The following is a 16,541-nucleotide window of genomic DNA, read 5'->3' as shown; positions in this document are numbered from 1 at the left end:
TACATAACCAATTTACCTGATGCTTAGTATCTTCTAGCACATGTCCTTATAGCAATATGTACATAATGGTCAAGGATTTATTTCTGGGCTGGGTATAAATAGTCCAGTGCCATTGTTACCAGACTAGTCACTACTAACGTTAGCACACGTTACTGCATAGCATTAACTCTTAATTCAACCCACTCTTGGATCACTCATTATGTTTCCATCTAATCTACTCCGTAGGTTGGTTTTTAAATAAGCATTACAAAATAAGTAAAAGCCATGAAGGCTACCTTGAGCTTCATAAAGAAAAGGTGGGATATAATGTAATAAATATAGCTTTCAATAAAATGTGTTGTTCCTCAATCCCCCCCCCCCCAATATTCAGCATGCAGTGATCACTAAGTATGGTCAATCTTGGTTAGGTTGTTTTGGGGATCCTCCTCCTATTTGTGCCTTAAAAAACAGTTGTACTTCTACAGATCATGGGGTATCTCTAAGCCAGGTGATAGGGTGATGTTGTTTTGGCTAAGCAACAACACTTATAGCCTAAGTGTCAGAACCATGGACACTTTGGTATTCAACCACTTTGTAAATGCATGAGCTTCCTCTTCTCTTTTCTTAAGGCAAATGCATGTTGCGCGTGGAATATTTTCCTGATCCTAGATGATGAGAGGAAGTAGAATTCCATATGCATATCAAAGGCTTGCCAGTGTTTGCCAGGCGTTTCAGCTGAATCATGAAAATGATTGTACGAAAGTTGCTATTGCTTTTTTTTTTTTTTTAATGATAGATATTTTCCACTGATGGCCAATTCAAGAATCGTTTTGGTGTACGGGGAAGATCTCCTGGTCAGTTACAGCGGCCTACTGGAGTAGCTGTGCATCCCTGTGGTGATATCATTATTGCAGATTATGATAACAAATGGGTTAGCATATTCTCTTCTGATGGAAAATTTAAGGTAGGTTTAAACTCAAAATGTAAAATACAAGGAAATTCATTTTCCTTTTTTTAAATTAATAGTTAATGGGCTGGTGAAAGCTGGTGGAGGGATATAATTGGCAGAACTGGTATTCCTCCTATATTGACTGAAGAGATGGCAGTGAAGAGTGAAAATACGGCTGTTTATTGTGGGATTAAGGGGAGGAAAGAATCCAATAATTGTCAGGATCTGATGGCTTTTTTAAATTGACACTTGCATTAATTCACTCCAGAATATTCTCCACATTTGAAGACAGTAAAAATAATGAATACCAGAGGAATTTTGGACTTCAAGATTTAATTAGAGAGTTAACCCTAAATACATTGTGATTGACCACTGAGTAATGGTCAGTGAGTGCTATGAAGTCTTAGTTTGTCCTTCCCAACATTATGAAAATACTTCATTTGAATTGTAATCCTATACAGAACATGCTTAGTACAGAGATAGCAGTGCACACAAAGTTACTTTTGAATAAATGTGTTTAGGAGTACACAATTAAAGGGGTTTCCTTGATATTGCTGACTCATTGAATACATAAAAGTCTCAACACAATGAAGACTAATCTCTGGCAAATGGTTAAGAAGACACAGCCTTTATATGGAGAGGCATTTTTTTTAAATGCCAATATTTTCTTTTTGCTTGTGATACAACAAAGTGAACTGAAGCTGTATATGGAGCTGCCTCCCCCAGTACTTTTGGACTGTGGTTGGTCCCTCTGGGAATTCTAAGAGTTGCCATCCAGATACATCTCAAGGGCATCAGATTGGGGAATACTGATACAGGCTGCATTCACATAACAGTGAAGCCAGGATTATGGTGTGCAACATTTAGTGGTCTAATGGTAGATTCATAATTAGTGAGTTGCACATCATGTTAAACCAAAAACAAACATGTGAACCATGTTTTAAAATATGATAGAAAAGAAAGAAACATGATCAGAAGCCTCCTGAGTGAAGAATAGGGTGTATATTCAGTACTGAGTTTCTTGTTTTTACTAGATTTTAAAACCTCCACATATATGAAATACTATAATGAAAGTGTTTACTGTGAAAATATTAATATTGATCTCCTTTGCGCACTACTGAATTACAGGTCGAACAGCTGTGCATTAAGAATTGTATCAGGAAGCAGCTGATTTTCTATAAACATGCATGTTTACTTTCTTAAGAATGTAGAGGTAAAACTAAACTTCACTTAGTAATAATATTAAATTAAAACAATATAAAACAGTGTAAAAATATATTTACTAGAAAAAATTACAGCATCAGCATGATTAACAGTTCAATATGGCAACAAAGACTCTTAAAAAGAGAAAACTGTTTTTGTACAACACACTGATCAAGTGTGAATGTATGCAATTCCACTGGGTTGCTCCTCCTACCCAGTCCACTACAACTTAAAAGCAGCTGATGCATAATGGATAATGGATAATTTAATGGATAATTTAATATTTGTTGCTCTAACAAGGCTGGAAGTCATGATAGTCGACAAATTTTTATTTATTTATGTTCATATCCTGGCTTTTACTCAGGAGCAGAAGGTGTTATGCATAGTGTTCCCTCATCCTTTTTTTATGTACAACAGCAACCCTGTGAGGTAGGTTGGGCTGAGAGGTAGTGAGTGGCCCAAAGTCACCCAGTGAACTTCCATGACTTGTCTTAACCACTACATCACACTGGCTTGATCTCAAAAGTAGCCTCACCAGTTGCTCAGCTTTTTGGCTTCTCTTCCTCAGTGGAAGGAGAAATCAACTGGACAATTGGACAAACTCATCATAAGCCATATCCAGGATCCTTTGTTTAAGAACTGCCATATCAATCTTTATTACAGACACTGACCAACCAAAAAAAAATCCGAGACCAAAAATAAATGATAGGACATAATGTCAGCCCTCTGAAATAGTTCAGACAAGAAGCACAAATTATGAGTACTAAGACTACCCTTATTGTAAGGTTACAATAACAGAATCTTGCAAGTCTTAAAGCATTTCTCCCCTACTTTACTTTTACTTTCCATAAAACTTGGGAGACGCTTCCCATGCCCCTTTTCCTTCTATGGGCTGAGTTACCTTTTGCATGATGGCTGTCTAGGCTGCAGCCCTACTTTCTGCCTCCCAAGGTCATTTCCACATATCATTACTTATAACAGCATCTATGAAATTGAGTACTTTGCAAGTATATGAAATTAAAGTCTGATTATATGATAGCATGGGAAGTTATATATAATTGTTGATTAAGGAGTTCTTACATAATTGACTATACCACTATATAATCTGCCTTTATCATTTATGAGATAAAAACAAAAGCTAAATAAGACTGTCATCTGTTGCTGGAGCCTGCCAACAGTCACACAAAATATTGCAACTCTATACAATTCATTATAATCCTGATGAGATGAAGTCCATTGCTGAAAGTTGGGAGCCTAGCAAGAAGAGTCTTCATAGACAGGGCAACCAAGAATGTAGACATTTGATATACTCTAGACTTTTGATATGTTCTATAATAGGCTCTCCATCACTGATTCTAATTAAGAAGATCAATATTGGAGAAGCTGCCCTTCAGATATTCTGATATCAACCACAGAGAACTTTAAAAGTCAACACTAGTGCAGAAATCAATGGAAGACTAAGGAAGCTGTTATAGCAGAATTTTCTGCTCTTTATAGGTATCTCTGGAGAATAATTTCCTGTCATGTTCTGGACCTGCTGAAGTTCCAGACTTTTTTCAAAGGCAGCTTCATTTGGACTTGCATACAAAATAAGAAGTTTCTAAGGCATGTGTTCCTGTGACTAGATACATTTATCGAAAATAAATTTAATCTATCTTTGCTTCCCTAGGCAAAAATTGGATCAGGAAAACTTATGGGGCCAAAGGGTGTTTCTGTGGATCGCAATGGACACATTATTGTAGTGGACAACAAAGCGTGCTGTGTGTTTATCTTCCAGCCAAATGGGAAAATAGTAACCCGGTTTGGAAGCCGAGGCAATGGAGATAAACAGTTTGCAGGTAGCAATTGTTGGTTAATACATAATACTCTTTTATGTTCTACATATGGTTCAGTGGTATTGAACCCTAGATAGACTAAAACTGAATGATTCATTACTTTCTTAAAAATGTGGTGCAATAAAACCAGAATATAAATACAAATAATAATACATAAAATAATATATTTTGTGATATAATGTGATATGATATATCTTAAATTAATCTTAAATTATGTGCAGCAGTCTATGATTTTGGGCTAGCTTTGCTTACCAGGCTAAAATTGATGTCTTCAGCCCTGCAAAAATCTTTCCAGAACCGAAGGAGGTTGGAATGGGGAGTGTAGCACTGTTGGCCCTGCTTCTTGAATGTCTCCTACATTTTCTTTAGCAACATCATTTAGCTGTCTTCCCACCAAACATATTAATCCATTCAGATTACAGCAGTATCAAATGAATGAATGAATTTCTCTGGCTCTGGAGCAGGAAAGACCAGCTGGAAGCTTGCCAGACCAACTATCCTATAGTCAAGGCTTTTCCAAACGCTTTAACTATGTCACTACTAACCATCATCAGTGTACCTTCTAACTGGGAACTAAACAAGGGATTGGAATCTTCAGATTTGCATGGAAGTCTGCTTTATTAAGTTCTGCGAAGGGTGACATCATATTCCACTTGAATTATTAAAACCTGTGTTATAGTCTGCTGCTAGAATCGGTGGCATGAATTTAAAAGGTATAATAATAGCCTTCCCAATCTAATGAGTTGTAACTGAATATTACAGATATTAGTAAGTATCCAAGAAATACGTATCTTTCATTCTCATTAGACTGTTGTATACTGAATACATATTATTTTTATAACATAATTATTTAAGTATGCAAGCTAATTTGAGATAGGTTCCAAAGTACAATACTGTTCATTGCTTGCATTTTCTGCTTAGTAATCTTCTTGTTGATGTTATAGTTAATGTTTAATCATTTGGGGAAATAACAGAGTTCTGTGGCAAATGCAGCCATCTTGATTAGGTACCAATCACTAGTTGAAACATTTCAGGTAACTATAATTTTACATCCTAAATTTTATTTTATGTTCTGAAACTGGATATTTTTCAGTGCATAATTATCTTTTAAGCTTTTCTTGCATGTAAAAAAAAAGTTTACTGGGAACATTATAGAGATGCCGTGTAATGTCAGGCACAGAGTTGTACAAACAATTGCAAGATGAAATGGCTAAGTAGTAGAGTTCATGTAAATTTATTTTATTTGCATGCACTGAAAATACTTTTTTCAAAGTTATTCAGTTTTCTCCCACTCCACCCCTAGATTCTTTTAAATTATTTTAAATCTGAAGAGAGTAAAAGTTACATTTAAATCACATTATTATTATTAATAGTGGTACGAACATTTAGGGGATATACCAGCGTCTCTGATTTTTTTTTCCCCCCACAAAAAGTGATTGAAGCTTAAAAATGAGAAATGTTGGTCTCTCCAAGCTCATTTTAAAAATCTGGAAGTGAGGGTGGCATAGAGGTGTACAATACGTGTACTTCAAATTTTGATTTACATCCCTGGTTTATTTATGCAGAACAGCAGTGCAGACATTTGTATTTGCTGATCTGCATAATCAGATTTTAATGATTTTATTAATGATAAATAATAAATGTTATGTTGATTTTTTTTGCTGAAGTTTTGAGTGATATGTATTGCTGGTATGGCTTAGACCTAGAATTTTAATGTGGAAGTAAAACCATGCCCTGTTTTTGTCTCCAGAAAAATAGGTATATTTATTTGATGGAGGGAAGGGGGAGACAACTGTATTGATAAAATTAATTTTTTTATTATGTGCTTTATGCATAACAGGGATATGCAAGTGTATATCTGTCCTGGTTTATCATGTCATTGAGTGGTTCCTACTACTTCTGGGAACTTTTCACAATTATCTTGCTGCAAATGGTCTATTGTGCTTCACTGTTAAATACTACTAGACAACCCATGACTTGTTGGGTCATAATTTCAGAGATATTTCCTTACTTAAACACAGAAACAGAATGACCAAGGGCAAAAAAGCAGTGGGAGTATTAATGACTTATGACTTGCTGCCGGCTTCCCCATTGACTTTGCTTGTGGGAAGCTGGCAGGGAGTGTCAGAAATCTCCCTCCCTCCATCCCTCCCTCCCTTGGATAATATAGGCTTGTGCCATTTGCCATCCCCCAACAACCCTCAGGAGAGCTCCAGTGAAGCCGCCGCCTCCTCCGTGGCTGACCCATGGAACTGCCTGCCACTGTGCTGGGTGAAGGCAGAATGAAGGGAGCTGTGGATTGCAAGGAAAACTGCACCCCCACTCTTCATTCTGGTGTGTCCCCAAGGGCCCCCTCCCTTGAAGGAGGAAGAGGGACACCTGTCGACTGCAAGCACCCCCCAACCAGCCCTACCTTGCCAGCAGGCATCTGAGCCACTCCCTCGTCCTTCCCTCAACACCCACTGCTGTTAAGAGATTTCAGATTTCGGCCTTGGTTCCAAAGCAGCCAATGGCTGCTTTCCCATCAGGCCTTGCTGCCAGCCAACTGGGTGCAGGGGCCAGAGGGAGGCAGGAAAGAGGTTGAGGGTCCCTCCCTCCCTCATATAAGATATGCTTGCGCCATTTGCCCTCCCCTCACGACCCTCAGGAGAGTCCCGGTGAAGCCTCTTCCTCCTTGGCTGATCTGCAGAACTGCCTGCCACTTTGCTGGGGAGAGGTAGAACAAAGGGAGCCACAGACCTTGAGGAAAACTGCATCCCCTGCTCCCCATTCTGGCAGGCCCCCAAGGACCCCCTGCCTCGAGGGAGGAAGAGAGTTCACCTGTCAGCTGCTGGTGCCCCCCAGCCAGTCCTACCTTGCGAGCAGGTATCCAAGTCACTCCGTCATCCTTCCATCAACACCAGCTGCCATTAAGAGATTTCAAATTTCTGCCTCATTTCCAAAGCAGTCAGTCACCACTTGCCCATCGGGCATTGCCGCCAGCTGATTGGGCACAGGCCAGAGGGAGGCAGGAAAGAGGTCAGGGATATGCCCATGATGATCACATGACCTGGGCTGACTGCAGTGGCGCAGCAGTGCTGAAGTGAACACAAATTTCACAAATTCAATCCCACAGGAGTCAAGGGTCCTGGATTTTGGATGCATTCTGTAAGTTAGCCCACTTGAGGTAACATTGGTTCAAAAATTGTTGCCGTATGACACACCGTTTCACCCAGTTGAAGGTTACAAGCACAAGAGTTTTAGTAGTACATAGATGATTCAACTTACTTTGCCAAGAAATGTACCTTTAAAACAAGATAAAAACTTCCAAATAAAATAATAAAATAGGAAGTCCCACACTTTCAGTTGACTAACATGGCTTGAAAAATGGTCTAGTGCTAAATAAAAGAGGATTCTAATTTTCCTTCCAACTTCATTAGGACTTGCGGAAAGGTAAAGGAGCAATCACTGAGATGCAACCTGACTTTTGTGGTTTGGTGCCATTCCCTATGGCAGTGGAAGAAACAATGTGATACTTCCTTTATTTATTAGATTTCAAAGTCCTAGGTGTTTGGAAAAGAATTCCCATTCCTTTGTTTTTTTTAAACTGAGTTGTAAATGGCCTTGTTTAATATTTATTTATTTATCAAATTTTGAGACTGCCCAACTCCTGAACAACTCTGGGTGGCTTACCATTAAAAAACAAAACATACAGAAAGAACACAATTGACCAGAAGAACAAAACATCAACCGTAACATAAGGATGGGAACCACATAGATCTCTGTTGGGGGGAGCTCATTCCAGAGGGCAAGTACTGCCACAGATTAGGGACATTTCATGAGTCCTGCACACCACCCTGCTGGACTGTACTGGATGAGCAGAGACAACTGGAGATGAGAGATCCCTTAGATAGCTAGGCCCTATATCATGAAGGGGTTTAAAAATGATAACCTTTAGCATACAATATTAACATATGCTAAAAACTAAAAATCTGACATTGGAAGAAGCCCCTCAAGCTGGTTTGAATATGGCAAGTAGCTATATACTCTCTAAAGTTATTGTATACTTTCCCAGATTCATATTTTTGGTGAGTTAATAGCTGCTATATTCTAAATATATTGGCTTGGCTTCTAAGTGTTACACCATCTGGCACTGTGGAGGCACTCCTCCCAAGCATATGTTAGCTTGAAAAAATAATTTTTGTCAAGTCGTTTTAAAAAATAAAGTTCTACATTAAATAGGATAGCATTCGTATATTCATGTCCATACTCAGTTTTAGGGTAGCAGAGTAATAGGTAGTGGCAACAGGAACTGTCTTCCAGGCATGACTTACCCAGTGTCTACCCCATAACTCTGATGTATTGATAGATGTAACTGTCGTTACCTATGCTGCCTTTCTGATGATTTCAAAATTTAAAAAACTGGAAAGAATTTAAGTAGCACAGTCTGTAGTTATGTAGGTAGAGGCATGGTATCTAGAGTAACCTTGGGAAATAGATCAATCTGACAAAGAAAATCTGGTAGAAAATCCAGTGGTGCGCCTCTGCTCTATAACAACATCAGATACAAAGTTACAAATTAATACTACTAACTACAAGAAGATCTTACAGCGGAAAAGATATTTCCTGGAATCCAGCCTGAAGTATGGTATAAAGGCTGTAAATTGAACACCCAGTTTCATAATTTGTACAGATAAATAAAAGACAGGAGTCAAACAAATCAAATTTTCTATGCAAAGTCTAGACTAAATCGTTTATTTCTACAGGAATATAAATTTACGTAGCAAAAGTTATCTGCTTCATATTCCTGAATTTTTCCCAGATTCATGGAAATTCCAAAATTAATCAGAGACTCTGGGAGACAATGGTAGCTTCATGTTCTTACTAACCTTGATACACAGAATTCAATGGAGTTCTGCCAAGTTCTGCCTTTTGTTTTAAAGCAACTAGATTAAACAATATGGTGGTAGTAGTATGTGTGCCTTTAAGTCAGTGTTGACTCCTGGCGACTGCCTGGACAAGCCCCTGCAGTTTTCTTGGCAAGATTTCAGAAATGGTTTGCCATTGCCTGCTTCCTAGGCCTGAGTGGGAGTGACTGGCCCAAGGTCACCTGGCTGGCTTTGTGCCTAAGATGGGACTAGAACTCATAGCCTCTTGGTTTCTAGCCTAATGCCTTAACCACTACACCAAACTGGCTATACTGCTACTACCACTATTCTATCAAAGTAGATGGAGGAATATTTATGTCTAAAAAACATGCTTATCTTTGTCAGATGAGAATGATGTGCTTTTTGGGTTTAGATTTCTTTCTACTTCTAAGTAGATAGTTCCCATCATCATCTCATCTTTCTCTCTTGTACTGCTCTTTATTTACCTTCCTGTATTTATTACAGGCCCTCATTTTGCAGCTGTCAACCACAATAATGAAATTATTATTACTGATTTCCACAATCACTCTGTCAAGGTATGATGCTGCTAGTTCTTTGAACTTTTTGTATTCATTTTATTTATAGTCCCAGACCAATAAAGAACTTTTTGTAAAAGAACCATTAACAAGAACAAAAGCTGGTACTCCAGTCATAATTAACTTTACAGATTACGTTAAAATAATAATTAGTGTGTATTAAGTAACCAGTTCTTTAACTGTAATGATGAAGGGATGATGTGATTGATACTTTGCTTTTATGTTAAGATAATATATTCTTTGTTTTAGTTCCAAGAAATACAATAAATGTTCCTCAAATTCATTTTGCACAATAATTGTGATATATTACTATACACTGATTTTAATGTTTAGAGAGCTTTGTTCAATTTAGATGACCAAGTATTCAAATTACCCTTGAATACTTAAATTATAATGGAGCTTCAGTATTTTTTTTTTTTCCTTCCTTCTGGGTCCCTCTCTCCATTTTTCTGTTATAAGTCTGAGGATGCTTCTAAACAGAACAATGAAATACAGCACTTTAAATATAACAATAATGTATTAAACACAAAGACCAATTCTGTGAATGAAAGGTTGTGCTGTAAGAGAAGCCTACTATAGAGCTCCATTAAGCTTTATAAAAGTTTATTATTTGAAATTAAATAACCACTGAAGAATGTAGACCATTCTTCATTGTCTTCCAGAATTAGGCAGGAAATAATTGTTTTTTGGTTTGGATTAAAAGGAAGAAATTGAATTACAAGAGTGGACATTGAGCAGGCTCCTGGCATACTTTAGCAGCTGGAGAGCAGTGCTGTTGACAACTGTATGCTGTTAGAAGCAGCAGTTGTTCAGTTGTGCAGGATTTCCTAATTTGACAGGAATGGTTGGTTTTATGGCCAGATTCCAACACATGACAAAATAAAAAAGGTAGATAATTTTTTGAAAAATCAGAATGTACTGCTGTCTTTGAAAAAAAAAAATTGAAGGATGCTCCTAATTAAGTTCTTAGTTCTAATCTACAAATTTCACACTTCCCTATGGCCTAATTGTAACTAATATTGTCCTCCCCCCTAAACAGGATTGCAAAATATTGCAATGGACAACATTTTAACCTTTTTGGCAACTTGCCAAAAGGTTATGCTTTTTAGTTCCAGGAAACCTTTTTTGAATTTTGTATTATATATTACAAATATATATTACATATTATATTATATATTACAATATATATATAAAAAGAAACTTAAAATAATATGGGAGCAAAACTGACAAAAATTGACACTACATTTCATTTCAGTGTTATGGTCTCTAATATGTAATATCCAAAATAAAAGGCAATGGAAATGTGAAATATTAGTTTTTTCCAAAGTATCCGTAATTGTATTGAATATTTTTCATGAAGCCAACTAATCTTTTTTGCAGGGTTTGGCCATTTTTTATCTTTATAAAGTAACTTTAATTTGGGAAATGTCCAAAAAGGATTATTCTGGCAGTCACTGATTTCATGTTCCTGACTTCTGTTGCATATGACATTTATGGGAACCAAGGTGATTTCTAGTTATCCAACATAATTGGTCTTTACAGTATAAGCTCCCTGATAAGCTTTTCAGCAGATCTCGAAAATATAGTTTACAAACTACTGCTATTAACCCATGAGCATCAATCTACCTAAATAGTCCTTTTTAATTATAGACATAAATTCAAAATCTTATAACACTACCAAGAACTCTGTATGTTAGCAGCTGTAAAACATGGCACCAATTTGTTGAGAGTCAGGTGGCATAGATTTAATTTTTTATTATTATGGCTGGTCGCATAGTCAGCCAGATGTTTAGACTGGATTTGGCGTTTTTATTTTCATCATAATTTTTGAAAATCTGTTCTTGCAAAGTTACTATAGTTTTTTCCTCTACAGATAATTTGGTTTCTGAAGGGAGAGAAGTGTCTTAAGTGTTGTATTTAAATGTCACGCAGGTATTTAACCAGGAAGGTGAATTCTTGCTGAAGTTTGGATCTAATGGAGAAGGAAATGGACAGTTCAATGCTCCAACAGGAGTAGCTGTAGATTCTAATGGGAATATTATTGTAGCAGATTGGGGAAATAGTCGAATACAGGTAAATAATATTTTCCTTTTAAGTCAGTGGGTACGCGTTACTTGAGATGGGTGAGAATTCTTATCTAGTCTCCAGGGTGAATTCATATTATCATGTCCTGCAGGAGTTCTCAGTATAATGCAGTATGCCCATAAATACTTCCCTTGGTGCCTGCAAGGCTTCCTTGTTCTCCTGTGTTTTTTTTAGTTTGTTTGATTACTGGAAGATGACCATGCAGTAAAATGAAACAACTTTATGTATCCTCTTTGTTACCAAGAAAGCCACTGAGTCCTTTGAGGATAATTATGGTTTCTGTGCTGAAACATGCTCAGTATGTGTGCGTGCATGAGTGTGCGTGTGTGTATGTATGTAATTTATTTATCCAATTTATATATCCACCCATCTCAAATATATCAGACTGGGTTGCTTACAAACAATTAAAAACAATTTAAAAACACCAAAACAACACAACAATTTAAGAACAATAAAACCATACAACAAAATTCATAGGATGGAGGTAATCACATCGATCAATAATAATCAATACAGCCACTGTACAGGCTTTACCACACTCCCAGGTCCCCCCAGCCATTTGCAAAACCAGATTTTCAGGGCCTTGTGAAAAACCCGCGGAGTCTAGGCCAATCATATCCAAGGGTATAATATATGTACATTAGCTACAGCATATAAAATTATGGATTTTATTCTTTGTCTTCACTATATTCTTTTAATCTAATTCACAGGTTTTTGATGGAAGTGGATCCTTTTTATCCTATATAAATACATCTGCTGATCCACTTTATGGCCCTCAAGGTTTGGCTCTTACCTCAGATGGTCATGTTGTAGTTGCAGACTCTGGGAATCACTGCTTCAAAGTCTACAGATATTTACAGTAATGGCTGGAGTTGGATCACGCTTACAAAGTTACTAGCTGCTAAAGGCCAGTGTAGATAACCTTCTGCTTCTTAAGTATTTCTTCTATTTCTTAAATATTTAAAATTTAAAACTGAAGGATCTCCAGTACTTTCATTCTTTTATTTTATTCCAGACCTACCTTGTTTACATAGGATTTATATGCTCTGCACTGAACTTATCACAAGGATTATTAATAAATAAGACCCTACTTCCCCCTACCACCCCCCCCAAAAAAACCTCATAAATCCAGTGGAATACTAGAGATATAAACTGTGGCTTGTAAAGCAGACATTTATATATATATATGACTGGATATATTCATGAAGGAGGGAGTGGATTTAAGAAGATACTTGATTTAGAGGGATTTATTTAAGTGTGAATGGGAGCAGTTGTTTAAATTTTCACATTTGAAAATTCTTACTATTAATAATGATTTAATCCAGCAGGACATCTGGGAATATTCTAGATCACATTGTTATAGTAGGTATTTCACTTGTATAACATTATTCAGACTTACTTAGTTAACTTTAGTAAGTAGTTCCTTTTAGTTAAAAAAAAATGTGAGTAACCCTTTCTGTGTTAATTGGCAGACCCAACAACTTAATTTTTAGCATTATAAGAACAAACAGAAATTTCCTGTGCTGTGTGGATTGATGTACATATTTAGCAACTTTTCTACTGCCCAATATCTTGTTGAGATTTTCTTGAAACCTGAAACTTTACTCTGGAAATGTAGGATAATGTAACTGCTGATAGTTTGTAGAATAAAGTTCCAGTTAACAGGCTAATTCATTAGAAAATTTGGTGACTGTTATATCAGTTTAGCTAATTTCACAACTGACATTTATGCTTCATATAAGTTCTTACAATGATTATGAAAGCAGTCTATTTTATTCAATTGCTTGTTTTTGCACAGGAAAACAGGCCTTATGTGTATCCCATTAGAAGACTTGTCTTGTTATAACCAAAGGAAGTTTGGGTAGGTGACAGATTTTGGGGTAGAAGTCAAGGGTTACCAAAGCAGGGTGTTTTTTGTTTGGTTTTTTAAATTTCAAAAATATTGTTGACTGTTGTAACAATATACATACATGGAGGATATTGAAGAGACTTAATTAGTGTGAGGCTACATTGGGATCATAATTTTCATCATAATATATGTGGATAATGTGAACATTTTTAAAAAAGAATTATAACTATAGGCATTTTTGATGTACATGTTTAGCAATTTTCCTAGTGCCATTTCCTGAAACCTGAAATTTTACTTCTAAAGCAACTGAGTTTCTTCTGTTATGCCTGCTTCTTGGTACACGTCTTGTGATTTCCAGTTAACCGGATTCACATCAGAGCACAAAGTATGTTTAAAAGGCATAATTTTGAATGATATTTAGACCAAGTAAGAATAAAACTGCAAACAGCAAATGATGTGATACAATTTTTTTACCACCAGCTTTATGCAGGTACTAGTCAGAATGTTGTCAACATCTGAAATAATCTTGTATTTATTTCAATTATGATGTCATCTAAATATTTCTCAGCTACAGTACTGGAATAGATGGAGCCCAATATCTTATTTAAAATACTGAAATAATAGATCTAATTGGAAGAAATAAAATAAATTATGTAGTTAATACTGGTGCTAGTTAGTTGCCTATGTTTTGAAATATAACACTGTTAAATTTGAAAGAAGGAAAATGATTAAGTCACTCTTTCCTAAAGTAATGATAAATATTGTTTTAATCCTTAACCAATAATTTCAAATAATATTATAAAACTATTGTCTTAAAAGGAATAATGCCAAGAATCTAATTTAAGAGTTCTTGGATAGACAAAGAAATGTCTGCAAAGGCAATATACACTAGATATTATTTGTCCTGGACACTGAACCCAACTTAAAAGCTGTTTGAATTCTAGGGGGAACTGGATTTACTATTATGTTTTTATGTATATTTATTAATCATATGAACAACAACAAAAATTGTAATTGTTACTGAGTTTCTAATATAAAAGGAATTTGCAAATTGTTCCAAATGTTATTGTTATAAACTTGATTCAAAACACATTGTCATACCAATCTGGCTTAAAGTTTGAGATGCCAATGCTTTTGTAAAAATATTCATGTGATAAATGCAAATGTTTGCTTGAATTTTTAAAAAGGATTCCGAGCCAAATCCTACAGTGACCTAAATGGAAATGTTTTTAGTAAAAATCTGGGATAGTTACATTCGTTTTAATGAAACTTACTGTAGTTCCAGTTCATTATATGAGGGAAAAGAACAGAAGCTAAATTGTCCTAAATTGATACATATATAGTAGTTCATGCATGCAGGCATGTCCATGCATTCCTTAAAATGCTTTCCTAAAATAATAGTTTCTCAATTCTAATAAAAATTACCTTAGCAACACTTAGTGATACTTCACTCAGATTTGAATTACTGCTTTTTTCCTTTGCAACCAAGCTATCATTTGTCAAGGGCGATGTAGCCTTCCCTTCCTTGAGAATTTTTTTGTTGTTGTTGTTATGCATGTTGTTATAACCAATGCTGAAGTAGAGATCTGTTGAATACTTCTCTTGAACTTAGCTAAAGGGCCAGGAAGTGATGAGGCCTGTTGAATTGTAGATCCTTGCTTGAAGTTGAAAGCATAGAATCATTAGACAGCTGAAATAAGGCTAGAATGAATTTACTCTAACAGTGAGTGTTTGAAAAATGCCTAGTTGAAATTAAATTGTTTCTTGCTCATCAATTTTCTAAAGCTCACTACTAAAGCATTTTTGTCCTCTGGCCAATCAACTGTTTGGAGAGTACTATAAAACTTGCAGTATTGCAGAACTGCATATAAAAGAAACCAATTTGGATCCAGATAAACATTTACCAGAATAGAGGTGTTTGCTCTTCTAAATTAATATTCAGTGGTAGTATGTGTAGGTTCAGCCCAAATCTGTGACTCTGCCAAACCTACAGTTACATTTTAAGGTATATCTGCACTGCAAATGTTAACTGAATTAACAGACTCTGGAGGCTGGATTGTTTTAGTTTATATTTGCAGGACAGACATACCTCTTGTATCAAGTGGTGCTTATAGCTGCATATGTGCAATGCATATGTGTTTATTCAGAGTAAATGCTTGCTTGATATAAGTTTTTTTAAAAATTGTTGATTCATTTTTGGATAAACTTGCAAAGTGTATATTGAAAGGTTTTTAACTGTAAAAAAGCTGTTAAAATTAGTTAAGTTTTTACACTGATTTAAAGTTTTAGCAATGTAATGAAAAAATGTTCTCCGTTGTTGCTGACCTTTGTAAACATTACAGGGCTTTCAACTTTACAGCTTTTTCTTTGATATAATTGAGGATCTAGCATTGCCATATGAAAAAAAGTGCCCATTAAGTTATGTTTGTTGTGTGAAGAAATGATAGCAAAGAACAAAGTGATGCTATCCATTGAAAATGCTATTAGACTGTGAGCAGTGATTAAAAAATGTATGTTCTGAAGAATGTATGAAAGATACTTTCCTATAGTGTAGAATGATTCCTAATTGTCGGTAGCTTCTAATGAATGTACAACATGTAAATGGATGTTTGTGCACAGCCTTAACCTCAAGTTCGCTTTTTTCCCCTTTATGACATGGGAATGTTCCATAATATGCAGCATATATCCCAGTGCTTGCAACTGAACTGTCTCATACATTGTATTCTTCAGTTCTTGGAATGAATTAATTTTATTGTTGTTTTGCACATTCCAGCTTTATAAGAGTTTCATCCCTGTTTCATTTTTAGGTACAGAAAGTTATTAAGCCTCATGTTCACTGAAAATAATACTTAAATATTGTAGTGTTCCTTTACATGTTATTCTCTCTCATCAGTTTTAATAGATGTATAATCTCTGTCTAGTTAAGGCTGAGGATGAAAGCTGTTCATTGAAGAATGTCTGTATGTAGATTTAGCTTCATGTGTGCCATGGTATTTTTTATGCTTTATCCTACAAAGAGAGCTTAAAAAACCTTTTACCTTATTTTGGAACAGTAAGAAAAACAAAGTCAAATGTGTATCTTTTATCATGCACAGCCCCCCAAATAAAAATGAATGAAAATTGTTTTGTGTTATTTTTCAGAATTGAAGATGGTTGGGTTACCACATTGTCCTCATGTACCTTTGTTGCTCATTTGTC

General features: G+C 35.8%; 1 protein-coding gene and 1 long non-coding RNA gene across 8 annotated transcripts in view; one reads left to right on the top strand and one right to left on the bottom strand.

Moving 5' to 3' along the window:
- The window catches only part of TRIM2 (tripartite motif containing 2), a 72,824-nt gene extending 56,373 nt beyond the window's left edge, over nucleotides 1-16,451 (top strand). For all 7 annotated transcript variants that reach the window (XM_088132740.1, XM_088132738.1, XM_088132735.1 and 4 more), the window contains 5 exons: nucleotides 776-943; nucleotides 3,801-3,969; nucleotides 9,339-9,409; nucleotides 11,342-11,482; nucleotides 12,205-16,451. In XM_088132740.1, coding sequence (XP_087988866.1) covers nucleotides 776-943; nucleotides 3,801-3,969; nucleotides 9,339-9,409; nucleotides 11,342-11,482; nucleotides 12,205-12,357 — 702 coding nt within the window. In that variant the 3' untranslated portion in view covers nucleotides 12,358-16,451. The remainder of the gene's footprint in view (nucleotides 1-775; nucleotides 944-3,800; nucleotides 3,970-9,338; nucleotides 9,410-11,341; nucleotides 11,483-12,204) is intronic.
- Nucleotides 1-16,541, bottom strand: part of LOC148216854 (uncharacterized) — a 37,639-nt gene that overhangs the window by 12,956 nt on the left and 8,142 nt on the right. The window lies entirely within an intron of this gene.

Source organism: Python bivittatus, unplaced genomic scaffold (genome assembly GCF_059951505.1).
Source record: "Python bivittatus isolate LINGU-HERP-01145 unplaced genomic scaffold, Pbiv_v1 ctg000070_np1212, whole genome shotgun sequence".
Classification (NCBI taxonomy): domain Eukaryota; kingdom Metazoa; phylum Chordata; class Lepidosauria; order Squamata; family Pythonidae; genus Python; species Python bivittatus.
This window is presented reverse-complemented; position numbering and strand designations above follow the sequence as displayed.